The following is a 27,415-nucleotide window of genomic DNA, read 5'->3' on the forward strand; positions in this document are numbered from 1 at the left end:
CAAAACATCACACAATAAATCCAAACAGAAGAGGGAAGTATCAAAGTCTCTTTCATAATAGTAATAGGTTGCATTTTGTTGTTGTTTTCAATGTGAACAAGTGAGGAGCAGAATGAATGTGCCAATTAAAAAATGCAAGACGATAAATCATCAATTCCCGAAGGTGTCGTTGCTGATGAAGAAACAAATCCAACTATTCCAGGACATGAATCCACCATTGAACAAAATCCTTCTTCAACGGAGGAGAGCAAAATGACCTATCCAACACTCCACAAAAGTTTGAAGAAATCTTTCAGTCAAATTGTGTCTTGTGGAGGAAGTTTTGTTTGTTCTGATAAGTTTGATGGTGTGACACTTCCTGGATTGGAATTACTTGTTTCTGCTGCTCAAGATTCTGATAAGAAATATAAAGCAATGCCCTTTCCGATTGTTTATAAAGAGCAAGCTGATGAAATTATTAGAATTGCAAAGAAATCACCTTATGGAAAGGGAGAGGAAACAATTTATGATGACAATGTGAGAAATTCCTATGAATTGGAACCAAATCAATTTAGAATTACAAATACAATGTGGCAAAAAGAATTAAATCAATTATTGGAAACAAAAATTAAAAGTGGACTGGGAATTGACAAGTACAAGAATGTGGAATGTAAATTGTACAAATTACTATTGTATGAAAAAGGAGGACATTTTGAATATCACAAAGATTCTGAAAAAGAATGTAAACAAACATGCACATTGGTTATTATTTTACCATCCATCTTTGAAGGAGGAGAATTCAAAATCAAACACAATGATTATGAAATGGAAATTGCCACAACAAATGATTATGCAACTGAGTGAGTATTATAGTATGAACAATTTATTGAAAATTAATTTCAAATCTCCCATTATTGAATTTAATCATGATGAATTCTTGGCAGTTGTCATTTCATTTCATTTTACTCTGATTGTGATCATGCTGTTATGCCACTCACAAGTGGATACAGAACTTGCCTTATCTATAATATTATTGTAACAACTCATCAAGAAAATCAGCAATTATCCATTGCAGATAATCATGTACATTCTGAAAATGTAAGAGAACAATTATCAGAGTGGTTGAAAACTGATTTGTCCAAGAAACCATTAGTTTATTTGCTGGAACACGAATATACAACAGAAAGTTTAGTTTTTGGATGTGAAAATTTGAAAGGAAATGATTACAAAATTTATTCTGCACTCAAAGCATCCAAATTGCCATTGCTCTTGTTTCCATCTTTCTTTACAAAACGTGTTAATGAAGGGTTTAGTGATGATGATTTCTTTGAAGAGGGAGTGTTTTTAACCATCTCTAAAATGTACTTTGATGAAAAGGCAATACTTTCCGATGTCTCTGTTTCGCCATCTCAGGTTTTTTCATTTCCAGGAAAAGATATGAAAGATATGAAACTAACAAAGTCAACTGAACATCAAACAGGTAAGTACGAGAGAATTATTTAGATAGTTAATCATTCTAACAGGAAATTATGGAACTCAATCATCTAAATGGTATCAAAAAACATGCTTGATCATTTCTTCTAATCAATTTAGTTCAATTGTGGAGCTAGGATTTAATTTTGGTATGAACTACTTTGAATTTCTTTCTAAAGCTGAAAGTGAGCAGATTAACGAATTTTATGAATCATTTACAAAGGAAGAATGGAAATTACCATACAGACATACTATTAGCAAGCAAGAGATGTTCGTAATGACATTAATTAAAACTGGCAAGAAAGATTTGACCAAAAAATTCCTTGAGGAAGAGTGTAGCTCGGCCTCAATCACAGCAAAAGCTTTAAAACAATGTTTGAATGTATTTGAAGACCAAGAGTTTAAACAGATTGTTTTTCAATATTGTATTGATAGTTTAACAAATCTTGAACACGGACATAAGCTTGATATTGATGAATACTTGGAAGCACTAGAGCCGTTCGTTACCCCTAAAATGGTAAACTATATTGAAACACAGCTGGTCAAATCAGTCGATTCAATCCGTAATCTAAACTCATTCTACTTATTTTGTGAAAAAAAGCGAGACAAATTTAGTTATACATTTAATAAGGGTTAGTTTTCTACATTTATTTCAATGCTCACCCTATTTAGATTTATTTTTACCGATATTTAGATCTCTTTATAGCCAATTAAAACACTGCAAAGCTCAATATTTTCCTCTTTGTGACACTTATATGTGTGAGGAATTTGTAAAAGGTACAATAGAATTCTACTTTAACAATGATTATAATAGAGGTTTACAACTCATTCAAAAGTATGGATACAATACATTTGATCCAAATAAGGTTTTTTCAGTTTTGAACCCATCCCATTATTTTGAAAATTACAAAAAAGATATTGAAGACAATGAGTTGAAATTGTTCTATTCTGGATTTAGAAAATACATGATTGAAAAACGATTACTTGATAACCGATCTGAGAGAGAAGTAGTTCTCAAACATTTACTCGAAAAAGAAGAGTATGAAACTCTCTTGCATACTTTGAAAACCTATAATAAGAATGTCATTAGTAATATTTATATTTTGGATAGATTTCTAAAGAATTTCAAACCAATAGTTGATAATACTATATTGCAACAATGGATTAATATAACGCAAATGTGTATCTCCTCTATTAAGGGAGGCTTGTCTAGAAGCTATATTGAAATATTAACCTACAAACTTCCTCACACTTTGCCATGCACTTGTGAGCTGTGTGCATCTGTACAAAAGTTTTTAAAGAGTTCTAAAGACTCCTTTTCCAAAATTGGAGTTTCTAAAACAAGCTATGATCACGTGAAAAGTTATTTGGAAAAATTAGAACGTTTGAGTCAATATTGGTCAAATGAAAAATTAACGATTAACAAGAGTGGTTATTCTAGCAAATATAGTGAAAATATTATGAGATATGCTTTAGAAAACCTCAATGAATTATTACAATTTTTGATCCACCACCAAACTGATAAAGACTCTAGACCTCAATTTAGCTTTACAAGAATTACAGCATCTAGCCCAGCTGGAGAAGAGAGTGTAAAAAGAGAAGCAGAACGGGTAGAGAAAGAGAAGAAAGAAAGACTCGAAAGGGAAGAAGCCAAAAAAAGAGAAGCAGAAGAAAAGCTACTTCAAAAGAAAAAATTGGAAGAAGAAGCTCTGCTTAAAAAGAAAAAACGAGAGGAACAAAGATTACTCAAAAAGAAACAAAAAGAAGAAGAAAATAGACTCAAGAAAGAAAGAGAGGAAGAAGATAAAGAACTTCGTAAAGTTGAAAAAGAGTTAAAGAAGAGGAAGAAGGAAGAGATAAAAAAGGAGCAGCCAACACCAGCCAGCTCAAGTCAATCCAGCTCAACAATTAATACTCAATCACATACTGTACAAGGTACCAATTCAGCAATTCAAACACAACCAATAGTTCCACAGCTTACATGTCAACTGGGAACAGTTTATTCTCAAATGCAGGGTATGCCACTTGTTCCAATCTCAGGTAATCTTATCCCACCTAACTTGGTTAATTTAAATACTTTTTTTAAAATGAAGAATGACATCCAATTATCCCAATACTTTAGCACGGCTATGATTTGGACACCATTATCTACACCTCCAGAGCTGATCACTTTATCTGCTAATTGGGTTTCTCAATATTTATGCACTGCTGTACAAATTTCACCTAGTCTTTACTTTTTGTTGATGCCAATTCAAAGATATTTTCAAACTTCCCCAACTGATTTGCGTTTCATTTCTATTGTCACAGATTTGAAAGGAATTCAAATGATACTTGCTCCAATAGTTAAAAAAGAATAGTTTTCAACACAGATGTTTACATTTAATTAAGGATGATGACAGGTATAATAAAGGAATAGTCCAATAATTATCCCAAGGAATGACATTGTAGGAATGCATGTTCAGAGTTTTTATTGCAAATTAATCTGTAGATTCTGTAATCGTCATTCCTATTACTATGATTTCCCATTATTTACGAAAATCTATTTGTGTAATAAATATAAATAAGGAGATTTTAAATTATTTAGGCTCTTTACCAATTTATTGAACACGTATCTAATGAAATCCATTTAAAACCTGAAGATGGACGCAATAGCCAAACAATAATCAATTTAAAAATGATCAGTCTTGAACACTTTGGAGAACAATCAGACGTTTTCCTTGAACAGTATTGTAAACAAAAGGCAACCATATTGAAGAGTTTCTTTGAAGAGGTTGATATGAAATTGTTTGGAAAAGTTAATCAGATTTCAAAAAATTGGGGGAAATTGAAGATTTTCTTTTAGCACTAAAGTTTTCTCTTCCAGATATTTTTGGAGATGGTAATGGAGGGGAAATTCCAGTCCAACAATTAAGTCGTTGAATTGGTTGAATAAAGTTCAAATCTATTGAGACCTCACAACGTATTGTTATTATTAAGCTTTCTTCATCAATAAACTGAGTTTAAACAACTAAGCAAGTATGCAATTTCTTGTGTTTATCGATGTATCAACACTCTGATAAAAGAAATTGAAAATTGTAGAGTTTCATTATGGATGGTTGAAGTAGGGATCTCTAGAATGTAACAATAAACATGTTATTTCTGAATGAAAAGTTCATAATTAATAATACCTTTAAATTATGTGATTTACAATATTTACATTTTAATTGAGGATGATGAAAAGGTATAATAAAGGAATAGTCCAATAATTATCCCAACAGTAGTAAAAAATAATACAAAGTAAGCATTCTCTTGCTTTTGTGCAATGACACCAAACATTTCCTTATGTTGCTCCTTGCTCTTCTTTACCAATTCCTCGTAACCAACATGTTTGATAAATATTTGTGCCTTCTTTTCAACCTCATTTTGGGTTCCATCCTTCTTCTTCTTTTTCAATAGGTTTTTAAGAGACATTGCAATAGAGGATGATTTTTTGGAAGTATCCTTTGTTTCTTTCGATTCCTTTGATTCTTTAGATTTGAATAAAGAAAATCCCTTCTTTTCCTCCTTATTTGATTCTTCTACATTTGTTGGTTCAACATCCATACTATCGATAATACAAGGAATGACATCATAGGCCATTTCAATCCATTTGCAAAACAACTTGTTCTCATTCTTGATCAATGCATTTTCTACAAAATCAGTAACAGTCCAAATAAGTTTTTTAAATTCTGCCTTCATATCAATGGTTAATTCTACACTTTGAAAATTGTCATCATTACTCTTTTGTGCAAAATCAAAAATTGCTGAAATTTCAAAAAATTCCTTCATTGGAGATTCTCCGACAAGACAAATATCACAAATAACTCTACATTTATCCCTTGATTCCATCACTAATGATTCCGTAACTTGAAGATCAACTCTTTTAATTCCTAAAATTGCAGGCGCATTAATTTTATCCACAACCACTGATGTTTCTCTCATAAAAGTCTCCTTTACTCTCGGATCATCTTTATCTAAATTACTATTCCATCCTTTAGAAATTGAAACTGTTGATACTTCTTTACGTTGTTGCAAAAATCGTATTTGAAAATCATCATTAAAGAATGTATGTTTTAAAACCTTGTCAATTGAAGTATCGGGAAAAACATGTCTGATCGCATCTTGTTTCATTTTTTATTTTATAATTAAATTAATTTTTAATATAGAATTAAAATTAGCAATCGAGTTCATTGTTGCTTTTTATTGAATAATCGAATAGGTGATGTAATTAAAGGAGTTTACAACAATTTAATATTAAATAGTATTTTTTTTAAATATATTATTATTTCAATCCATTCATTGTAAAAATAACAAAATCGAAACGAGATCAAAAGCTAAATATACATTAAGAATTGAATTAGAGTCAATGACCAGTGTCTACGATTATTTAGAACCCAAAATATTAAACAACAAGTAACTCCGGGATCCGATAAACGGAGAAGAAATTGTAAAGTTTTATTCCGGTGGTATTTTTTTTAGAGCCTTGCTGAACAAGCAGGCTTCAACAACAGCGAGGCTTGCTTGACTTTTGGTTTTATTGCTGTGAAGAGCAAGACTACCAAATCGTTTCTCTTGAAAAAATAAAATAAATTTAAAAATTATTTAACAAATTTACGTAAAAAAAATAAGACCATACACACTCTACCCATCATCCAATAAAAATGAGAGAAGGAGAAAGTCAATACGGTGATATCTTGTCTGTTTCAGGACCAGTCGTCGTTGCTGAAAAGATGGAAGGTGCTGCCATGTACGAACTTGTTCGTGTTGGTAATCAACAACTTGTGGGTGAAATTATTCGTTTGGAAGGTGATACTGCCACAATCCAAGTCTACGAAGAAACATCAGGTTTGACTGTTGGTGATCCAGTATTGAGAACTGGACAACCATTGTCTGTTCACTTGGGTCCAGGTATCATGGGTAGTATTTTCGACGGTATCCAACGTCCTTTGGAAGTCATTTATAAAAACTGCAATGAAGATATTTACATTCCTAGAGGTATTAACGTAAATTCATTGGATATGGATAAGAACTGGTTTTTCAACCCAACAAACTTCTCTATTGGTGATAAAATCACTGGAGGTGACATTTTCGGTGAAGTTGAAGAAAATGACTTTATTAATCACAAAATCCTCCTTCCACCAGGTGCTATGGGTGAAATTACTTATATTGCTAGCCCAGGTAACTATACTCTTAACGATGCTGTCATTGAAGTTGATTTCAATGGTATGAAGAGACAATTCGGTATGGCCCACTTCTGGCCTGTACGTCAACCTCGTCCAGTTATTGAAAAGTTAGCTGGTGATTATCCAATTTTGACTGGTCAACGTGTTTTGGATGCTGTCTTCCCTTCTGTCCAAGGTGGTACTTGTGCTATTCCAGGTGCCTTTGGTTGTGGTAAGACTGTCATTTCCCAAGCTATTTCTAAATATTCTAACTCTGAAGCTATTATCTACGTTGGTTGTGGTGAACGTGGTAACGAAATGGCTGAAGTATTGATGGAATTCCCTCACCTTACTGTTACTAATCAAAAGACTGGTAAGGAAGTTTCTATCATGAACAGAACTTGTCTTGTTGCTAACACTTCAAACATGCCTGTTGCTGCCAGAGAAGCTTCTATTTATACTGGTATTACATTGTCCGAATATTTCAGAGATATGGGTATGAACGTTGCTATGATGGCTGACTCTACTTCTCGTTGGGCTGAAGCTTTGAGAGAAATTTCTGGTCGTCTTGCTGAAATGCCTGCTGACTCTGGTTATCCAGCTTATTTGGGTGCTCGTTTGGCTTCTTTCTATGAACGTGCTGGTAAGGTTCGTTGTATTGGTAATCCAGGTCGTACTGGTTCAATTACTATTGTCGGTGCTGTTTCTCCACCTGGTGGTGACTTTGCCGATCCAGTTACTGCTTCAACTTTGGGTATTGTCCAAGTCTTTTGGGGTTTGGATAAGAAATTGGCTCAAAGAAAGCACTTCCCTTCAGTCAACTGGCTCATTTCCTACTCTAAATACATTAACTCTTTGGAACCTTTCTATGAAAAGGTCGATCCTGAATTCGTTCGTTTGCGTACAATCATGAGAGAAATTCTCCAACAAGAAGAAGATTTGACAGAAATTGTCCAATTGGTCGGTAAGGACTCACTCCCAGAAAACGATAAGGTTACATTGGAAGTTGCTAAATTATTGAGAGAAGATTTCTTGCAACAAAACTCATTCACTGATTATGACAAGTATTGTCCATTCTTTAAGACTATTCTCATGTTGCGTAACTTTATTAAATTCTATGAAGATTCTCAAAAGGCTGTTCAAGAATCAGGTGCCAAGATTACATGGAACACAATTAAGAATGCCATGACTGATTTGACTTACAAGTTGTCAAGCCAAAAGTTTATCAAGCCATCCCTTGGTGAAGCTGGTGTTAAACAACAACTTAACGACCTTTATCAAGAAATTTCAAATGCTTTCAAGAATCTTGAAGAAGAGTAAATATATAAACCAATTTTGTAATAATATTGAAAATTTAAAAAACACGTGTTTAATTTTCTTCAATTTAACACAAACAAGGCAAAAAATGTTTAAATTTAGTCATCATCAAAATATTAACAACAGTTCGGATCAACATTTACCTAACCATAAAGCCGAGAATTTACTGTTATTATCAACAACAACAATACGAGATAAGAAAATGTCATCATCACATTCTACCACCACAACTACTACGCAATATGTACATCAAAACAAGCCAAAATTTAAATCAAGAAGGCTATTATCGGAATTGTCAGACACTTCTTCACAACTTTCTCGGACAATCACAACTCCAATCATATCTTTCCTTGTATTTGTATTAATCATTCTTATTTATTTAGATAATTCATCCTCTTCAACATATAACCTCTTCGTCCATGCCTCTACCTCACCAACAGCAACAATAAACAATACTCAACAACAGCCTAATACTAATACTAATACAAATACAAATAATAATAATATAGGATCTTCATCATCATCAGCAACAATTGAACAACAATCAACGACATCTAGTACTCCAACAGCAACAGCACCTCCTCCTCCTCGACAACCCAAGATTAATGTTGGATTTAATTTTGCATCGGAAGAAGCAGGAGCCAAGATATTATCATCAAATCGAGAGGCAAAAGTATGTTCTTTAAAGATTCGAATATATTGAATTAATTGATTTAGAAAGTTTCAAGGATATTGAATGAAGATAGTGATAAATATTGTCTCATTCCAAGATCAGTTCCTAAAAAGTGGATTGTTGTGGAATTATCTGAGGAAATATTAATGAAAAGTATTGCCATTGCCAATTATGAATATTATTCATGCTCTTTTAAACATTTTAAGGTTTATGCATCTGTGAAATATCCATGTAAGGAAAAATCAAATTGTTGGGAATTGTTGGGGACTTTTCAAGCAGCAAATAGTCGAAAAGTTCAACATTTTACATTTAAAAAACCATCCATTACAAGATATGTTAAATTGGAATTTTTATCACATTATGGAGAGAATGAATATTATTGTACTTTGAGTTTGTTAAGAGTTCATGGATCTACTTTATTGGAAGATTTGAAAAAATCTCTTCAAAAATCCAGTAAGAAAAATTCAGAATCAACTCAAATTACAAATGAACAAACACAATCTAATAATCATGGAAGTATTGAATATGATATTAAGAAGGAAGAGGCAAATTTGAATGAATTAATCAAGGAAAATACTGAACAGATAGCATCTATTCATAATTCAGATAAGGAGAATTCTAAAAGATTGGATCAATTGGAAGAATCATTTGGAAAATTATTGAATGATGACATTTCAAATTTAATTAAGGAAAAGATTACAAACAGTCGTATGAATTCAAAAACTGAATTTTGGGCAATGTTGGTAAAGAAGAAATTTCAAAGTTTTGGATTTTGCAATATTGGACGTTTGAATGATGGGAATGATAGGATATCATTTATCATTGAACAGGAAAGGGATGTCATTAATTGTACATGTTTTAAGGTTTTGAAAAAGGATTTTATTGAAAGAGTTGGATTTTTAAAGAATAGTGATAAGGGATTTTCACTTTACAATAGAACATTACATTCCAATAATACTATGAATAGTCAAGATATGAATACCATTTCAAATAAGAATAGGGAAATTTGGGGAGTTTGTCAATACAGAGTTACTTACTTTAGTTTGAAATGTATCACTAATGGAACACTCAAGTTTGAGAATATTCAACCAACGAAAAAGCCATCTGCTAAGGATTCTAAGAAGAAGCAAAAAGTAGTTGTTGATGATGAAACAGATGGTTTAGATGAAAAGACTCCTATGAAGAGTACTCTTTCTCACTTATTGAATGAAAAGCAAAATATCCTCAAATCCTTATTTAATGCTAGTAAGTATTTCATGATTGAATTAGTTGTTGAGTAACGTTTGTAAAAGTTAAAATTCATGGAGAGAATGAAAATATTTTGAAAAATCAAATCAAAGCGCTTGAAATGAAGAATGCCAAGACATTCCAATATATTCATCAAATTTTGGAAAAGAATGGAGAAGATCACAAGCTCATTGCCAACAGTTTTATATCACTGACACAGAAGAATAGAGAGCAAATAATTAATGATATGGTATGTTTCTTTGTTTGATAGGATAATTAATAATTATTTAGAAAATTGAAATAGAAAACAAACTAAAACAAAAGATTGATCAATTCAGTTCAAGTATGGATCAAAAGATTTTAAAATTGTCACAAGAAAATATTGAAAGAATGGCTACAATGAGACGTGAAATTTTGAATTATGGATTTATTGCAGTTTTTATTTTGCTCTTACTCATTATATCAACGAGAACAGTGCCATACGATGACTCAAAGAGAGCAAGTGAGAAGGATTCTAGCTCTACTTCCACTGCTAATATTAAGCCTCACATAGAAATTAAGAAGGATGTACCAAAGAAAGTTGGAAATTCATCCTTACTAGGAATTCTATACTCATTTTTCTTCCAAGGAATTAGAGAGCCAGTTAGTCCAGAGCCCTCCTCTCCACAAAATTATTCTTCCTCATCAGATTCTTTCAGGAATCAATCTAGAAGATCAAAGAGAAAATCTAAAAATCAGGAATAAATCTAGGTACTTGGACCTCCTCCTCTGTCTTGTTTTGGAGAGAAGCATATTCTTCAATTAAACTTGCAGCATTTTCCAAAGCTTCATCAAAGAGAGCTTCAGGCATGTATTCAGTATAGTGGTGAGTGTAAATTTTCTTCTTGTAGAGCTTCTTAAATCTTGTATGCATGTCAGAGAAAACATTTCCAATACAGCAATTATTAGCCAAGCAAAGAAGAGAGTAAGGTTGATTGTGTGGTGCTACGTGACAAAGACCTACTTTGAATCCTTCTTGGTTCCAATATATCATATCCATTTCACCCTTCATTTTAGCAATGTTTCTGTTAATATCAGAGATATTTGCTTGTTGGCCTCTTAAAATCAAACCACATGATAAATATTTGTGATGGATTGGATCACATTTCAATAATTGATAATCTCTGGAAAGAACATCCTTAAACATTTGATCCATTCTTCTTGGAGGAAGATGCACATCCTTTGGCATCACAAAAGGAGATAAACTGCTGAGTAAAAATTTCAACCTTGGATAAGGAACCAAATTCATGGTTATTTCGTTAAGATCGACGTTGAGAGAGCCTTCAAATCTCATTGAGCTGGTTAAATTGGTAAGCAAGGTGGCGGCGATATCGTTCATTTGGTCAAATGGTTTTGAATCTTCTTCTTTTGACAGGGTGCTGGTCACATCCTTTTTCTTTTCGAGTGAATTTACAAATTTACACATGTCATATAGTGCTTGATTTTCAATAGGTAAAACACAATCCGAGTTTTCTGATAATTCATTGAGTGATAGTAAGGAGTTATAAGGTGAGGTGATAACGTCATCGTCTTTGGAAGGGAAAACACAAGCAGAAAATGTATAAATATCAGGAAATTCATCATGGAGGACTTGTGTAATAAAAGATCCCAAACCAGAACCTGTACCACCTCCTAAACTATGAAGTAAAAAGAAACTCTGAATCGAATCACATTCTTCAACTTCCCATCTAATTTTCTCCAATATTTCCTCATGATATTTAGGTCCATACACTTCATGACCATGTGCCCAATTGTTTCCTGAACCACTCACATCAGAAATAACTTGTCTATCTCTATTAAACAATCCTCCAATATCACTTTTAAATATTTGATTCACAACTCCTTCTTCCATGTCCACTAGTAATGCTCTTGCTTTAATATCTGGCATGCCGGCCCTTCTCGATTTCTGCTCCATATCCCATTTGAAAAAGGTTGATAACGGTTCATCATACAAAATATCGGGATTTTGATTTTTCTTATTTTGAAACACTGCAGCATGTTCCCTCAATACTAAATCCCACATTCTTCCTCCGATTTGATTACCACATTGTCCCACTTGAATTGTTCTTTTTATTATTGTTTGTTAAAATTAATATTAATATTATATAATATTGCCGATCGTTTTTGTTCATCATCAAAAGTTGTATTTTCCCAACATATAACAATAAGGCATGGTAATAAAATTTGATTTTGCGTGTTTAAAAATACAAAGCCTTGCAATAAAAAACATACACTATTTCTCGAGGCATTTTTTTCAAGTATTTAGTAATGGTATTTTTGTAATTTCAAGAATAATATAAATTATTGAATTAAATAGTGTAATTGAGTTTACAAAATACTTTAAAGGTGTAACTAAGGTTAAGGAAAAAACAACTTGGAAAAAAATAACAGTCCAATGTTGATAGTAACAAAGAGTTTGGAATGGATGAAGCAAGATAACAAAGATACATTGTTTAATGGTTTCAGGAAAGAAACAACAGATTCACTCTGCTTACATGGAATGGAAATGCTTTTTCCTTTTTCAATAGAGATTCCGAATTTAGTAAGTTTAAATAGTTTAATAGTATTTACAAAATATTGAAAAGTTTAAAATCTGACAATATCATACTTTGCACTACATTCCTTTTGTTTTTCTTTGGAAATGAGAGGACACTTTTCCAACCATAAAACTTGTAATTCAAGTTTGGAGTTTACAATTGTATCAATGGTCTTATTTGTGAGGCGTGCATTTCCACTTAGGAATAGTCTGGTGAGTTGAGGTTGTTGTTCAATGAGTTTTTGAATGGCATCATCTGTAAAATCATTTCCAATAACTCTGAATGCTTGTAAACATGGAATTTGTTCTTGAGATAATTTAGTTTCCAATATAAATTCATCAGTCAAGTTACATTTCTCAAGAGTGAGATAGGTAATCTCACATGGATGAGCAATAATCCTTTTGGCTTCTTGATTTCCAATTGGGTTGGCACTCAAATTGAGGAAATCCAATTTTTTAGGTAAATGTTCTAATAACCAATCAATGTTGGTAATTTTGTTATCTTCCAATTTGATTAATTTCAAGTTTTCATATCTACTTGGATCTATGGTAATATAATTATCATCTCCAACGTTTGGGAATGTTATGGCATTGGATACAAGTTGAAGTTTGTGAAGTTTAGAACAATTTTCTAAAATATAACTAAATCCATCAAAGGTTATTCCACACTGATTCAATTTCAAAATCTTGACAGTTTTACATATTGATTTGACAAGTGTCTTGACACCAACATCTGAAAGGTTTGAACAATAATTGAAATCAACAGTTTCCAAATTATCAAATTGGAAATTTTTTAAATTTTGTAAAGCAGTTCCAACCATCAAATTCTTGCTCATTTCCAAGTATTTAAGCTGATTCAACAATTGAGCATTGTTTGGATGGAATAGTGACTTTAGTCCTTGGCTTCTTATTGAACACGCTGACAATTTCAAAGTTTCCAAATTTGGGCAATTAGTTTTAGACAAGGCATTAGCTCCAACGTCAGTCAATTTGTAACACTTATCAAAACATAATTCTTTACAGTTCAGATAAGCAAATTTAAATGATTCTTTTGTAATATTTTGATTTTCCAGATAGAGAATAACCAATTTAGGAAACTTGAATAAATTACATAATTGATGTTCATCAGAAAATCCATAAATTGATGATAATACTATTTGTCTCAATTCTGAATCCTCATAAACAATTCCATCAAAATTAAAATCAACTAAATTTTGAGTTTGGAATCCAGTAGATACATATAAAAATCTTAATTTAGGTAAAGTATTAAATAAAATCTTGAAGGAAGTGTCATAGACAGTGTTCAACTTTAAAAATCTCAAAGATTTACAATGAGATAATGATTCACACATATTAGAATTGAAGTGTTTTTGACTTCCTGTATAAACAAATCTCTTCAATTGTTGATTCTTCTCAAGGGCCAAACAATTTTCATCCCGAATCTGAAATTGTTCAATTTTAATTCCAGTCGCTAATTTAAATATCGAATTGATTAAATAATTATCAATTTCCAACTTGGATTTAATATGAAAATGTTTATACAAAAAATAAATTAATCTATTAGAATCCCAATTTTTATATCCGAAAAGAATATGTAGTAAATTAGCATTTGATTGTAAAGTTTCGAATTGTTTCTTTTTTAATGTGAGAAAGGAATAAATTTCCAGAATGACATCCATTGGAAGAATGGAATAATCGGCTTCCTCCGATTCACCGTGTTCTTGATGTGATTGCATTTTTTTTGTTTTTTTTAAAAATTCAAAATTATTTTAAATTTTTATTGCATTTTAAACTTGAAAATCTCAATTTCAAGATTGTTAAAGTTATTTTTAGACAATTTTTAATACATGATTAGTACAAAACATCAAGATGGATTAGGTTTTGAAGAGTTTGAATTCAATATAAGTTTACAAAATCTGTGTCAACCTCCAATGTGAATCAATTCATACCCCTCATAGTATTTATGCAGAGGTTCACATATTTTCAAGATCCAACGAACAATCGTTAAAAAACTTGTTAATTTTCTGAGTCAGGAATGAGAAATAATTGTGACAAGTAATCACGTTTCTTGTGTTGTTGCATCGCACAAATTTAAAAAATGAGCAAACGAAAAAGACAAGATTTTGAAAATCATCAATTAATTAATTCGGTGAAGGAAATATTCACTAACAATAGTTTGGAAGAGAAATCAAAAAAGAGTGGGAAATTCCAACAAGAAATATTTTCAGATGATGTTTGTTTTGAAATAATTTCCATGCTCGATGATTCGTGGTTTATTTTGAATAATTGTTCCTTGATTTCAAAACAATTCTTTAATGTGATCAAGGAACGCAATTTAAAAAAAAAATTACAGAGAAACGAGTTGAATTATTCATGAAAAGTCAGTTTAGGAATAGAATTATTAATCTTAAAGTTTTTAGATATTTGCTTGACTCTTTTGAAAAACTCAAATTCATTAGTGATATGAAACGATTAACGTCACTTGATATTTCTTTCAATCAAATTGGTGTACAAGGGGTCAAATTCATTAGTGAAATGAAACAATTAACATCACTTGATATTTCTTTCAATCAAGCTAGTGATGAAGGTGCTAAATACATAAGTGAAATGAAACAATTAACATCACTTAATATTACTAATAATGAAATTGGTGATGAAGGAGCTAAATACATTAGTGAAATGAAACAATTAATATCACTTATTATATCTAGGAATCAAATTGGTGATGAAGGTGCTAAGTACATTAGTGAAATGACACCACTAGGAAAATAAGCTGCGTTGGGTATTGGAAAACAAAAAAACACATTGATAAACCAAGTGGGTGGTAAATATCTGCTCCTATTCTTCATCCAAAAGGTGTGCACCATTTTCGTCGATGTGAAATGGATGTTAAAGTCGTAAATGGTGACACAAGACCCAAAATTACAAATGGATATTACGAATGCTTGAAACGTTTGACGAATTCTTTCAGCATCAAGTATTCGAAAGGAAGTCAGTGTATTCAATATTAAATACAACATTCAAAAAGAAATTGCAATCCCAAACTACACTACAATATGAAAACAAGCTTTTTTGCTATTGTATTGGCGATGATTTTGCTTTGTGTCATGGTTCTAACCACACATGCAACAACACTTACCACTCAACATGTTGAGATGGCAAACAACATTCAAAAATTTGAATCTACAAAGAGAAAGATGGATGATACATGTACATGTGTTGATTGTAGGAGTCATGAATTTGTTAATGGTGTATTTGTGAAAGCTGTTTCTTGTTCAGATAGTAAATCCCCAGTAATTGGTTCCATCAAAATGGAAATAGATGGTTTTCTTTTTGATGAAACCTTTTCGTATTACATTATTGATAATGTTGATGACTTGTTCATGTTCAAGGCAGGCAAACAGTTTGCCTATGACATTATCAAAAGTAGACCAATAGTCAAAACTGTTCTCAAGATACAACAATTTCAAGATATGATAATACACACACTGTTTATGTTGTTGCAAAAGCTAACGACATGGACTTTGCTGTTTTGTTACATGAAATAGAGGGTTATTGCACATCAAGGGCCGCCAATGATGTAGCCTATGATCTCTCTGAACCAAATCCTAAATATTACTATGGGACTAGTGTCAGAGTAGATATTACATTTGTTAATCTACAATATTCAACTGTAGATTTCTACCTTCAAGGTACAATTAGTGTTCAAAATGCCAAAACACCACAACCAACAGCTGTTGTAAGGGATGGAGTTGGTAGACTTATTGTGAATCTCAATGAAGAAGAATTTACTAATGGTAATGAACTTTTACTTGAATTCACACCACGTAGTTTCTTCAATGATCAAAAGATTAGAAACATTCGAATCAAAATTCCTGTTGTTAAAAAGGCATCTAAGGGAGAATTACTTATTCACAATAATCAATTGATTTATTCTGGCAAAGAATTCACATTGTATTTCAAATTATTTGATAGTGATAACAAACCAACACCAGTTATTGATATTCCACTCCTTTCCATTTCATCTGCAAATCCTAACGACAAGTTATATTGTCAATTGACAAACTATATTAACGGTTATGGTTTTGCAACATGTGCTAATATTGATACAAGTGGTCAACATTCACTTGTTTTAAAGTATAATAATGTGGTATTGGACGAATATGAAATTACTGTAGAAGAGAATCCATATCAATTTGTCAATGAAGCCATTGTCTTGCTATTGGTCATTTTGGTTATTGTCTCATTGTTGATTCTCTGTGTTGGAATAGTTTCTTTCGTATTCTTCTATAAGAAACTTAATAAGCAAAATGGAATGAATACAAGACCTGGTCGTGTGAATAGAGAAGAAGATGCTGAAGAATTGGATAATTTGTAAACTCTATTCTCAAATGTGTTTTAATAAATTTATTTTCTGTAAGCAGCACAAACACCACTTGTACACAAATTTTCACAATTTTGTGGCGCATCAATTAGTGATCTATCGAATGGTTTCGTATTATAAGTTTCAACCTTAAAATCCCATTGTTTCAAAATATGTTTAGGTCCCCACAATTCATTAAATCTTATTGGAATTCTAATCTTATCACTATTAGTACAATAATAATGATTCAAATATTGACCTTGTTTCGTCCAATGTTGAACTTGATATCCTAACAAATTTTCAACACCAACAAATGTTGAATTCTTTTCCATCCAATTTCCCTTCACTGCTCCAAATTGATTTTCACATTTACAACAGAAATTAACTTTTGGAAATTGTAAATAAGACCAACCATTAGTAGCAAATATAACATTACACTGTTGATCACTTCCATATGGTAATCCAGTACACATTTCATCATATTGTGGTGGAAAATGTTCATATCTTTCAGCATTTAAATCGGAATCATGATAATAAGCAAATAACCAATTAGTAATTGGGTCAGGATTTGTTAAATTAACTAAAACTCGGAATGTTGAAACTCCTCCCCATAATGGTGGTAATGGTATTGTTGCAGAAGCAAGAGAAACAATATTCAATGTAATGATGAAACTACACAATAATAGTAGGACTAGAGATTTCGACATTTTTTTAGGAGTTTAATTGAACTAACTCCGCGTTCAATCAATTTCGTAATCTCATTAATAACACAGTAGACCATAAATTATTTACACATTAACTTTGTTAATTTTTGTTCAATCTCTTAGAAACGCTGAAATATTTAACCTTTTACCTTCCAATTATTTGATTATCAACCAAATAAGAATTAAGGTTTATTGAAAGTGTTAGAGTTGTTTGTCTGGGTTATAGTTGTGGTATTAAGTATATTCATAACATTATTAATGTTTGATTGATAAATTTTTGTAATGTTTGATAATAAACTTGGTGTGTTCCTATTTTGATAAATGATATATTTGAGCAATTGGATCAATCCAGGTAAGAAGTATGCTTTGTAGATTGGTTCAACATTTTCAGTATCATTAACTAATTTTTCAAAATATCTGATCACACTGTTGCCATATTCTTTGAAAGTTTGAGATGAATTAATAATTCTTGAAATTCTTGAAAATCTTCAACTATGATTCTTCTAACAAGTTTTGCAATAAAAATAGCCATTGCATAATTATCTTGCACTATGCCAAGTGTATGGAAATTTAAATGCATCAGGACGTGTTATGGTTTTTCTTTCTTCATTGTCTGAAGAGCCCTGTAATTGAAATGCTGTATTAAATCGGATATTACTAAATCACAAACCAACCCATCAGCCATGTTACATTCTTTGAGAATGAATTGACCAATTATGTCACCACCATTGCTTTTTCTTGTTAGAATATTGTCAATTTAATTATCGAAATGTAATATATTCAATTTTAAATGTAATTGTTGTAAAATTGTTAAACATTGACCTATCCATCTAATAGTGATGAGTAATTTAATCTTTGGTGTGTTTGGGGTCAATATTTTAATATTATTTAGTTCTCGTTGACAGATTCTTAGATTCAAGAGGTTCACCTGCGTTAAATTGTATGTTATTGACATGATCGAATGTATGTTGTAAAATCATCAAAGACTTTGATAAACCTTGAACTGTGGTCAAGTCATAAATATCAGAAACTTTCAAAGCATATGTAAAAGGGGGAAGAGACTGACCATTTACAAGATCAAATTCGTTGTGGAATTTCAATCTCATTTCTAACCACACTATTGTAGTACCTGCAACTAAAGAACCAAACACACGAATCTTCTCCATATTATCACATGTTAGCAATTGATTGGTGGATAATCTTTCAATCCAGTTTTTAAATATACATCTCATGTATAGTACTAGATTACACACATCCTTGTGGAGAAAAACATCTTCGTTTTCTAATTCATATCTCTGAACCTCACATAGAAGGAATGTTTCAAAAGTACAACCATCACCAAAAACATTCTTGTGGGAAAGGAAAAAGTCAGGGAATAAATCTTGGTTGTTCTCAAGTTTGGTATGCTTCGTCAACCATGCAGCTCTTTTTGTCAAAGATTCAGATAGGTAGTATTCGTTGGAAACGAAAAGGGAGATAGTTTGTTATTGTATTGATTGGACTTGGTGAAAGACCTTAAAAAAGAAACTTCACTTTTTTGATTTTGCTCAGCCTCAAATATACTTTCAAGTAGTTCACCTTCTTTTAACTTTTCTTCTGTTTTTTGAAATTCAAACACATCCTGAAAGTGAGTTTTAAATAATAGTAAATAACAGGATCTGTGCATGTAACTTACTTGATCCAGTTCCACCAAAAGTTGTGAAAAGAAGAGTTGTTGAATTTCGTCCAAGTCCCAACGATTGAAACTTGCATTTAAAACTTTCACCTTATGTTGTAAAGTTGAAAGTTCACCAAATGTTTCCTCTGTTTTCATATCAATATCAAGTGGTGTGAGTTCAGAATAATAATCTACATATTTCTTAGCCTTTCTAGGATTCTCCACTTGTTCATCACCTCTTTTCCTCTTTTTGAAGTTAATGAAACGAATGATTGCTAATTCTTCTGACAAGCAGATTGTTATTTATTCACCTAACAAATATACTTCATATATTACTCTTTTGCTTACCAATGTTAAATTCCTGTGATTGATACAAACTTCTTAACTAGTTACACACAGAATAATACACATTATTTGATTATCAAGCTGCCATTGAGTAAGTTATTTTTGTTTACTCTCCAAGTTCAACTATATGATACATGATGAATGAGCCACCATTCTTCAATATCAAATTTTCCACTTGTTTTTTCTCCGATCCTCTAAGAGTTTGAAAGTAGTAAGTAGCCTTGAAACATTTTTTTTGAAAATTGGCGGTTTCGTTCTTAGTAGTTAATAAGGCACAAATTTTGAATTACAACTTTTAATAACAGTGAATAATAATAGCCAATTCAAATAATACAAGAAACCAATTCTTTAATTCTAAAATGTAGTTGATCTTCTATAAATAGAAGAGACAAGTTATTTTCTGAGGTGCCTACTTTCATTGATGCATTCTTGATTCTCATTGAGATTCAGGCTATTTTTTAAAAGTTCCATAAATCAAACTACAACGACAATAAAAAAAAAGCCTCAAAACTGACATCTCTCAACAGCTCATTTGAAATTTCCCTTTTTTGCGCACAATTTGTGATTCAAAGAATCAAAACTGAACCTGCAATTATGATACAAAGAAACAAACCTCCATAAAATATTTGTAGTTTTGTATTTTTGAAGATAGTATAAGAAGAAATGTCATTCTCAGTAGTTTCGAATAGTTGTTCTTCAGCTGTTACTACTAATGGACCACCATTAGAAAGTGTAAATATTGAAATGAGGTTGGATAGTGAGGTGTCAATGTATTCTGTTTCATTAGATGGTATTTATGGAAATGTGTTATCTGAAGCAAATGTTGTCTCATCACCTGCTTTGAATAGTTGTGTTTCGTCCTTTTCATTGAAGAAACCTTCTCCATTGGATCAACGCTTGGATTTGTTGAAGTTTGTGAAACAATTTGTCAGAGTAGAGAAGAATGAAAGTAAGGAAGTAATTGAAGAGGAATTGAGAATTGTTTCAACTTGGAGTCAACAAGATATGATGAACACTCCATCAGTGGCAAGCATGTCAAGTTTAAACTCTGAAATGAGTTTAATGTCAATGACCTCTGACAGATCATTAGCAAATATGATCAAAGATGATTATTTCAAAGTTCCAGAAAAGAAGGAAAAGAAGAATGGTAAAAGAAAGAGATCTCTAATTTATGATAAGAAGACAGGCATATTCTTGTCAGTATTCAATTTGATTAATGATGTTTTGAGTCCAGGTACTTTGAGTATGTCTCAAATGACAGCTCAATCAGGTATTTTCTCAAGTTTGATTCTTACCGTGTTCTTTGGATTGGTAACTTTATTTACTTTAATGATTTTATATGAATTGAGAAGAAAGTATTTGAAAACTAGTTTATTGGAATTGTCAGAATTGGCATTTGGTAAACCAGGTGTTGTCATTGCAAGTATTCCAATTCTATTATTCAACTTTGGTGGGGCATTAGGCATGTTTATCATGTTTGGGCATTTAGTTCCAGATTTACTTTTACTAGTTGAAAAGAATTTCAGTTCTATTCTTAGTGGATATTCTTTCCTTTTTAGTAGAGAATCTGTATTGATAATTTTGACAATTATTATGATTCCATTTGCTTTGAGAAAGAATTTGGGAAGTTACGCAATTACTTCATTCATTTCAGTTAGCTCCGTATTGCTGGTTGGAATTTGGTTGGCAATTGAAAAGATGACAGGTCAAAGAGCTCTCATTCCATCTTCTAATGCATTTGATTTTGCAAAGAGTGAAATTTTATCTGCTTTTGGAGCTTTGGCATTTATCTATGTTTGCCACGATATAGTATTTCACATATTTTCCAATTTAAGAAGACCTACCAGATTTAGATTCTTTCTAGTGGCACTATTTGTAGTGATTATTACAATCCTAACTATTACATGTGTTGGAATGAGTGGATATTTAATATTTTATGATAAGTGTCTAGATGACGCCAATGTATTGAACTTGTTTCCTTTCAATGATCCAATGGCAATCATTGCAAGAATAATCATTTCCCTCAATATTATCATGTCTATTCCTTATGCATTATTCATGCCAAGGGATTGTTTGCATACATTGTTAAAGACAATTTTACCAAAAGTTTACAAGCGAATTCAAAAGACAAAAGTGAGAAGAAACATTCTTCATGTAATTTTGACAATGACAGTTTTATTGACATCTTTTGGAGTGGCTATTGGTGTTACTGATTTAGGCATTGTAGCAGATTTATTTGGAGCAGTAGCTGCTAGTTCATTAGCATATATTATTCCACCAAGTCTTTATTTAAAATTGGAATTTTCATTTGGATGTTCATTAAAGAGATCAAATGATGAAAATATTGAACTTTCCAACACAAAATCAGTAACCGAAACCAATAACACTATTATTGAACATCCATTGGAAGAGTATTACGCAAAGAAGAGCAATGATGCACATTCAAATTCTCTCAGACAACAATTATTTAGAATTCTAATTGGAGTTACTTGTATGATGGTTTTGCTATTGGGTATTTTCATTCTAGTTGGAACCATTACAAGTGTAATTATTCATAAATTTGTCTAATTGACTAGTCTTTTCTAACTTTCTTGAACATTTGTTCTCTTTATGGACATGCACTATAGTTAACAAGTTTCCAATCATGAGAGAGTTTCATTCATTGAAATTCAACAAGAAATTCAAAGGAGGGATTGAGTAAGAAATTCGAAACAGTTGAAACATTTATTGAGGATTTGGTAGAATTAGTGGTGAGAAAACCAATCATTGATGCTTTCTATTGTGCTCCTGTGGAACATATGAGAGTTTATTTTCATTCTTGAAAGGAAAAGTTGAATAATTAGCTCCTCATTATAAAATTGATGCTTTCTTCATCATTAAAATTAATTAATATTTTTATTTTTAATAAGAACTATTTAAATTGTCCTCATCGGAAATGATAAGAATGGACTAATTAACTTCAACTCTGATATTTATTCAAACAACTTCCGATATCCTATCTATAATAAACATATTGTTATTCAACCAACTCTTCAAGTTTTCAAAGCCTTCGATTATTAATTGTGTTGCTGATGATTCTACTCTTTTGTTGAACTTAAAAAAAATCAACAACGTTGGTTAGAAGAACAAATACATAAACAACAAACAATAATTAATATATAACAAATGGCATTAGGAAGTGAAAAATCGGATACACCAATGGAAAATGGAGAAAATTATGATTTGAGTGAGGATTATATAACTGATGATGAAGGTGATGAAGCCTTTATTAATGAAGAAGATATTGAAGAAGTAGCAGGAGAATATGGTGAAGATGATGCACCACCAAGTGATGAAGAAGATAATGAAGGAGAAGAATGGGTAGATGATGATGGAATGGAAGATGAAAGACCACTCCGAAATGTACCAGATCATTCTAATGCTTCATTCAATGAACATACAGATGCAATTTATTCAATTAGTGTTATTAATGATGGAAATGATAAATTTATTTGTGCTACTTCATCAGGAGATGATTCTGCATATTTGTGGACTTTTGATACAACAACAATGACAACAAGTCCAATTGCAAAACTTGCTGGACATACTGATACAGTTTTACAATCAAAATTCAATTTTGATAAGACAATTTTAGCAACTGCTGCTATGGATGGAACTGTTAAACTTTGGAATGCCAAGTCAGGTGCTTTTATTTCTTCATTAGAAGGTCCAGGTGATAGTATTGAATGGATTGATTGGCATCCAAGAGGTAATATTATCATTGGTGGTTCACAAGATGCTACTACATGGATGTGGAATACTCAAAAAGAAGTTTGTTTGAATGTATTTTCTGGTCACTCTGAAAGTGTTACAAATGGTTGTTTCACAACTGATGGAAAATTAATGGTAACTGCTTCTGATGATGCTACTGTTAAAATTTGGAATCCAAAAACTGCTGAATGTATTGTCAATTACTCTGCTCATGAAAAGAATATCAAATCATTCTGTGAAGAACCAATTACATCTTTGAAATGTAGTACTCTTAATCCTTCAGTATTTTTATGTGGTTCTTTGGATGGTTCTATTGCACTTTGTCAATTGGAACAACAAAGAGTTATTAGCCATCTTAAAAACAAACATGCTCATACAAATTCAGTTGAAGAAGTTTTATTCCATCCAGAAAATCAAAGTTTACTTGTTTCTTGTGGTATGGATGGTCAAATTGTTGTATGGGATACTAATGCTGGATCAGCTCGTCTAGTTTTAAAGAATTATCCAATAATAGAAAATCCAGAACTCGGATCAAGCAGTAGCAGTGATTTGAACTTTGATACAAATGGTACTCTTACTGGTGTTACACGTGCCTTCTTTGATTCTACTCAATCATACATTATTTATTCAGGTGATATTTTAGGTAATATTCTCAGTTGGGATATCAGAACTGGAAAAGTTTTGAAATTATATCAAGGACATGCTGATGTTGTTTCTGATTTATCTCAATCATCAAAGTATATCTTTTCAACTTCAGAAGACAAGAGAGCACTCATTTTCAATAAATAAACATTTTCTTTTACAATTAAAGATATTACTATTTACAATCTCAAAGTGTTAACAACCATCAAATGGATCACCACCAAACTCACGAAGAAGTTTGAAATCTTGTACATGTTTCCTTACTCCATCCAAAATGTCTTCAACATCCTGAGGTGAGAATTTGCTAAGCATTGCTGAAAATTGGTTATAGATTTCCAAATCTCTTTTATCCTCGAAAAATCGTTCCCTAGGTGTATTGATAATGAATTGGTCATACTGAGATCTTCTCTCAGTAGCTGTATCTTTATCCATTTGATGTGAGATTTGATTGCTTAATTCTTCAATTTCTTGTATTTCTTGAAAACTTAATGGTGTTACATTCCTTATTTCTTCCGACATTGATGATATACAACGTTGTCTCAAACTCATTGCTGATTGAGAACGATTTCCAGCAGCACTGCTAGAATTAACAGATTTTGGACTCTTGGATCTAACACTGGGACAACTATTAGAATGTCAATCATTCGAAATTAAGAGGTAAGGTGATGTAGTTTAAAACATAATAGAGTTTCAATTAATGATGATGTTTGATGATTGAAGTTACGGAATGAAATACTTACCGACTTGGAGAAGCAGCACTTCTTGGCGAATTTAAAAATCCGGACAATGAAGGTGATCCAAAGTTATAGGATTTATCTTCTTTTACCGAGTGGCTAATATCACCATTCAAGTGTTGGTCCTCTTCTTTATCAAATAGTAAGGACATTATTGTCAAAGCGCAACAGCCAATAAGATTTAAAAATTGATGAAGACTACTTACTCTTCTTTTTAGGTCTCGCATGCATTGTCCTTGGTGTTTTATTATCTATACAAGACCTAGAATTGTCCAATCGAGATCTATGCAAAAAATAGTGAATAGACAGGGCATCTCTCCCTCCTCTATTCTTGAATGAATAAGCAAAGTAAGGTGATCTCTCCGATGAAGACATTTTTTTTAAATTTTTAAAGCTGTATTTTTACGCGCCCTCAATAACAGTTACAGATGTTTGCTGTTTATTGTTCGTTTTTTTTAATTGTCAGCTGAAGAACAGTGAATGGAAATTTACAGCCCTTTTCTTTGCTGTCATCTATGAGTGGTCAATTTTTGAATCTAGTAAAATGATTCAAAAGAATTCTTTAGATATAAAAGTATTGAGCATTTAAAAGAGATACTAGCAGTAGTAGTTTTTACTAATTTTTGTAATGTTGTTGCATTTGTTTTTGTAATTTCAATTTGTGAGCATTTTGTAAAACATCTCCTTTATCCACAGTCATTGATTTTGATTGAAAATATGGTTGATTCATTGTTTGTTTACAATAATCTTCTGGATTAAAATCAAATACACAACTTCCAACTGTTAAATGATGAATTTCATCATGTTCATAATTATTTGGAATGGACAAATAAATAACCTTTTCATAGGGACATACTTTCTTAACTAATCCAATACATTTCAATTGAGTTTTTAATTCTTGATTTGTTTTAATGGTCATGAGTGGATATTCACTTGATTGATTGGAAATTAACTTGTTATGATATTCATTTGTAATTATTCCATTATTATTTTTAGGAGGTTTAAATGAATAAACTCCAACAAATGATCCATTTAAATAATATAATCCTTTTGATAATTCACTTGAATCTGTATTTAGTAATGTAATTATTACTTGATTCCATTTTAATTTAATTGTAGGAAGTTCTGCAAAGAATTCATAAATACTTTTAGAATTTCCCATTGTTGTTGCAATTGTTGTTGTTGAGTTATTATTACTACTACTATTACTACTATTACTAATATTACTATTTTTAGAAATATTGAATGCAATTGTTTGCTGTAATGATTTTGTAAAAACCAAATCAAAAATTCTTTTAAATTCCTCAATTTCATAACAATATGAAAAATAAAACAAGTGTTGTAAATTAATTTTAGAAAAATAATGATTTCTATAACCTTGTTTCGATCCAATAATAAATAAAGTTTCTAAATTTCTCAAATCAACAATTGAAGTATTTTCACCTGTAATTTCCCTATTATTAATATTATTAAAGAATATAGTATTATTTTTAATATTATTGTAATCTATTAATCCAGAAGGTGATGGATTCAAATTAATATTTTTATAATTACTTAATACTATTAAATCTGTCATACCATTTTTGGTATTTTGATTTAAAATTTGAAGTAATTCCAAAATAATTTGATATCCACTTGAAGGTAATAAAGATTGACTATTAATAATTAATGGAATATTTGAATATTTTTTACAATAAATTTGATATAATTCAAGTGATTGTTTTAAATAAGTTTCAATTTGAATATCAGTTGTTGAATGACCATGATATATTTGGTAAATTAATTCATTTTTAGTATTTTGAAAAAGTGGTCCAAATGTTGGATTTGAATGAATTGAAAGTGATAATGTACCTCTAATTCCAAATGTAGGAACATTAATATTTAAATTTAAAAATGCTACTTTTGGATAATAATTTAATAATTCATTCATTAAATAATTACTAAATAAGGATTTACCTGATAAGGCATGTCCACATATTACATATTTTCTTAATTCTTTTCTTGTACATCTATTTATAACTCTTTTCATAAAATCATTTGCAAAATCAAATTTAATTAAATGTGTTGGAATATTAGAATTTCCATAAATGTAAAGTGATTCAAGTTTACGTTTTGATTTTTCTAATTTTAAATTATTAAATATTTGTAAATTTTTATGTAAATAATAACATCTTGTATATAAATCATATTCTTCACTTTCCTTATTTGGTATATAAAATTTAATTAAACTTTCTTGATTTGTATTTTCAATTGCAATCATTCCATACATGCAATTACTATTTAATAAATAACTATTTGATGAATTTTTAATATTCTTTCCCAATATTTTAATACTTCCTTGTAAAACTTGAAAATAACAAACTCCAATTAAGTAAATTGTTGAATTTAAATTCTTTAATTTAATTTCAATAGAATTTTTCATTTCCGAATTTAAAGATGATTCTTTTTCATCATCATTCATTTCATCAATATCTTCTTCTTGTTGATTCATTAATTCATTTGCATCATCATTATCTTCTTCTTGTTGATCATCGGAATTTTCTTGATTAATTTCCTCTTCATTGATTTCATCATCGGAATCAACAATTTCTTCATTTTCTTTAAATTGTTTCATTTTTTTTGTTGAATTTTGTTAAAAAGTAAGATTGCATTTAAGACCAAATATTATTGTTTTAACTAAATTCAACTTAAAATTTTGTATTATATTTCACAATAGTTGAAATTATTATCATTAAAATATGGATTTGTAAAGTTTATTTTTTTGTAATATTTACAAGTGAGAGAGTTCAGTCGCGA

General features: G+C 30.9%; 12 protein-coding genes across 12 annotated transcripts in view; 7 read left to right on the top strand and 5 right to left on the bottom strand.

Annotated features, from left to right (window-relative positions):
* Positions 1-132: 132 nt before the first annotated feature.
* Positions 133-3,883, top strand: NAEGRDRAFT_81486 (uncharacterized protein; the record flags this gene model as incomplete). Its single annotated transcript, XM_002671550.1, has 4 exons — positions 133-839; positions 924-1,459; positions 1,503-1,950; positions 2,159-3,883. The coding sequence occupies 4 exons, from the start codon at positions 133-135 to the stop codon at positions 3,807-3,809; spliced, it is 3,342 nt and encodes a 1,113-aa protein (XP_002671596.1). The 3' UTR covers positions 3,810-3,883.
* Positions 3,884-4,644: 761 nt separating this feature from the next.
* Positions 4,645-5,601, bottom strand: NAEGRDRAFT_52827 (uncharacterized protein; the record flags this gene model as incomplete). The annotated part of the gene is made up of 1 exon (XM_002671603.1): positions 4,645-5,601. The coding sequence occupies one exon, from the start codon at positions 5,599-5,601 to the stop codon at positions 4,645-4,647; it is 957 nt and encodes a 318-aa protein (XP_002671649.1).
* Positions 5,602-6,094: 493 nt separating this feature from the next.
* On the top strand, positions 6,095-7,994 carry NAEGRDRAFT_59416 (uncharacterized protein). The gene has a single exon (XM_002671551.1). The coding sequence runs from the start codon at positions 6,132-6,134 to the stop codon at positions 7,950-7,952; it is 1,821 nt and encodes a 606-aa protein (XP_002671597.1). The 5' UTR covers positions 6,095-6,131; the 3' UTR covers positions 7,953-7,994.
* A 157-nt stretch (positions 7,995-8,151) lies between these two features.
* Positions 8,152-10,117, top strand: NAEGRDRAFT_73406 (uncharacterized protein; the record flags this gene model as incomplete). The annotated part of the gene is made up of 3 exons (XM_002671552.1): positions 8,152-8,622; positions 8,667-9,867; positions 9,915-10,117. 3 exons carry the CDS (start codon positions 8,152-8,154, stop codon positions 10,115-10,117), a joined length of 1,875 nt encoding a protein of 624 aa, XP_002671598.1.
* A 459-nt stretch (positions 10,118-10,576) lies between these two features.
* Positions 10,577-12,137, bottom strand: NAEGRDRAFT_44774 (uncharacterized protein; the record flags this gene model as incomplete). Its single annotated transcript, XM_002671604.1, has 2 exons — positions 10,577-11,954; positions 12,121-12,137. The coding sequence occupies 2 exons, from the start codon at positions 12,135-12,137 to the stop codon at positions 10,577-10,579; spliced, it is 1,395 nt and encodes a 464-aa protein (XP_002671650.1).
* A 337-nt stretch (positions 12,138-12,474) lies between these two features.
* On the bottom strand, positions 12,475-14,160 carry NAEGRDRAFT_73408 (uncharacterized protein; the record flags this gene model as incomplete). The annotated part of the gene is made up of 1 exon (XM_002671605.1): positions 12,475-14,160. The coding sequence occupies one exon, from the start codon at positions 14,158-14,160 to the stop codon at positions 12,475-12,477; it is 1,686 nt and encodes a 561-aa protein (XP_002671651.1).
* Positions 14,161-14,887: 727 nt separating this feature from the next.
* On the top strand, positions 14,888-15,196 carry NAEGRDRAFT_73409 (uncharacterized protein; the record flags this gene model as incomplete). Its single annotated transcript, XM_002671553.1, has 1 exon — positions 14,888-15,196. One exon carries the CDS (start codon positions 14,888-14,890, stop codon positions 15,194-15,196), a length of 309 nt encoding a protein of 102 aa, XP_002671599.1.
* A 262-nt stretch (positions 15,197-15,458) lies between these two features.
* Positions 15,459-16,842, top strand: NAEGRDRAFT_59417 (uncharacterized protein). The gene has a single exon (XM_002671554.1). It carries the CDS (start codon positions 15,942-15,944, stop codon positions 16,800-16,802), a length of 861 nt encoding a protein of 286 aa, XP_002671600.1. The 5' UTR covers positions 15,459-15,941; the 3' UTR covers positions 16,803-16,842.
* Positions 16,843-20,156: 3,314 nt separating this feature from the next.
* Positions 20,157-22,061, top strand: NAEGRDRAFT_73411 (uncharacterized protein; the record flags this gene model as incomplete). Its single annotated transcript, XM_002671555.1, has 1 exon — positions 20,157-22,061. The coding sequence occupies one exon, from the start codon at positions 20,157-20,159 to the stop codon at positions 22,059-22,061; it is 1,905 nt and encodes a 634-aa protein (XP_002671601.1).
* Positions 22,062-22,658: 597 nt separating this feature from the next.
* On the top strand, positions 22,659-24,032 carry NAEGRDRAFT_73412 (uncharacterized protein; the record flags this gene model as incomplete). The annotated part of the gene is made up of 1 exon (XM_002671556.1): positions 22,659-24,032. The coding sequence occupies one exon, from the start codon at positions 22,659-22,661 to the stop codon at positions 24,030-24,032; it is 1,374 nt and encodes a 457-aa protein (XP_002671602.1).
* Positions 24,033-25,235: 1,203 nt separating this feature from the next.
* NAEGRDRAFT_73413 (uncharacterized protein) lies at positions 25,236-27,233 on the bottom strand (the record flags this gene model as incomplete). Its single annotated transcript, XM_002671606.1, has 1 exon — positions 25,236-27,233. The coding sequence occupies one exon, from the start codon at positions 27,231-27,233 to the stop codon at positions 25,236-25,238; it is 1,998 nt and encodes a 665-aa protein (XP_002671652.1).
* Positions 27,234-27,343: 110 nt separating this feature from the next.
* NAEGRDRAFT_81489 (uncharacterized protein) overlaps positions 27,344-27,415 on the bottom strand; it is a gene marked incomplete at its 5' end in the record, with an annotated part of 1,411 nt that continues 1,339 nt past the window's right edge. Inside the window, one exon of the mRNA XM_002671607.1 lies at positions 27,344-27,415.

Source organism: Naegleria gruberi, assembly GCF_000004985.1.
Source record: "Naegleria gruberi genomic scaffold NAEGRscaffold_60, whole genome shotgun sequence".
NCBI lineage: Eukaryota > Heterolobosea > Eutetramitea > Acrasida > Naegleriidae > Naegleria > Naegleria gruberi.

What these genes read in the sequence shown, in the direction of transcription:
- NAEGRDRAFT_59417 (XM_002671554.1), top strand. Translation starts at nt 15,942, where the DNA reads ATGGACTTTGCTGTTTTGTTACATGAAATAGAGGGTTATTGCACATCA.
- NAEGRDRAFT_59416 (XM_002671551.1), top strand. Translation starts at nt 6,132, where the DNA reads ATGAGAGAAGGAGAAAGTCAATACGGTGATATCTTGTCTGTTTCAGGA.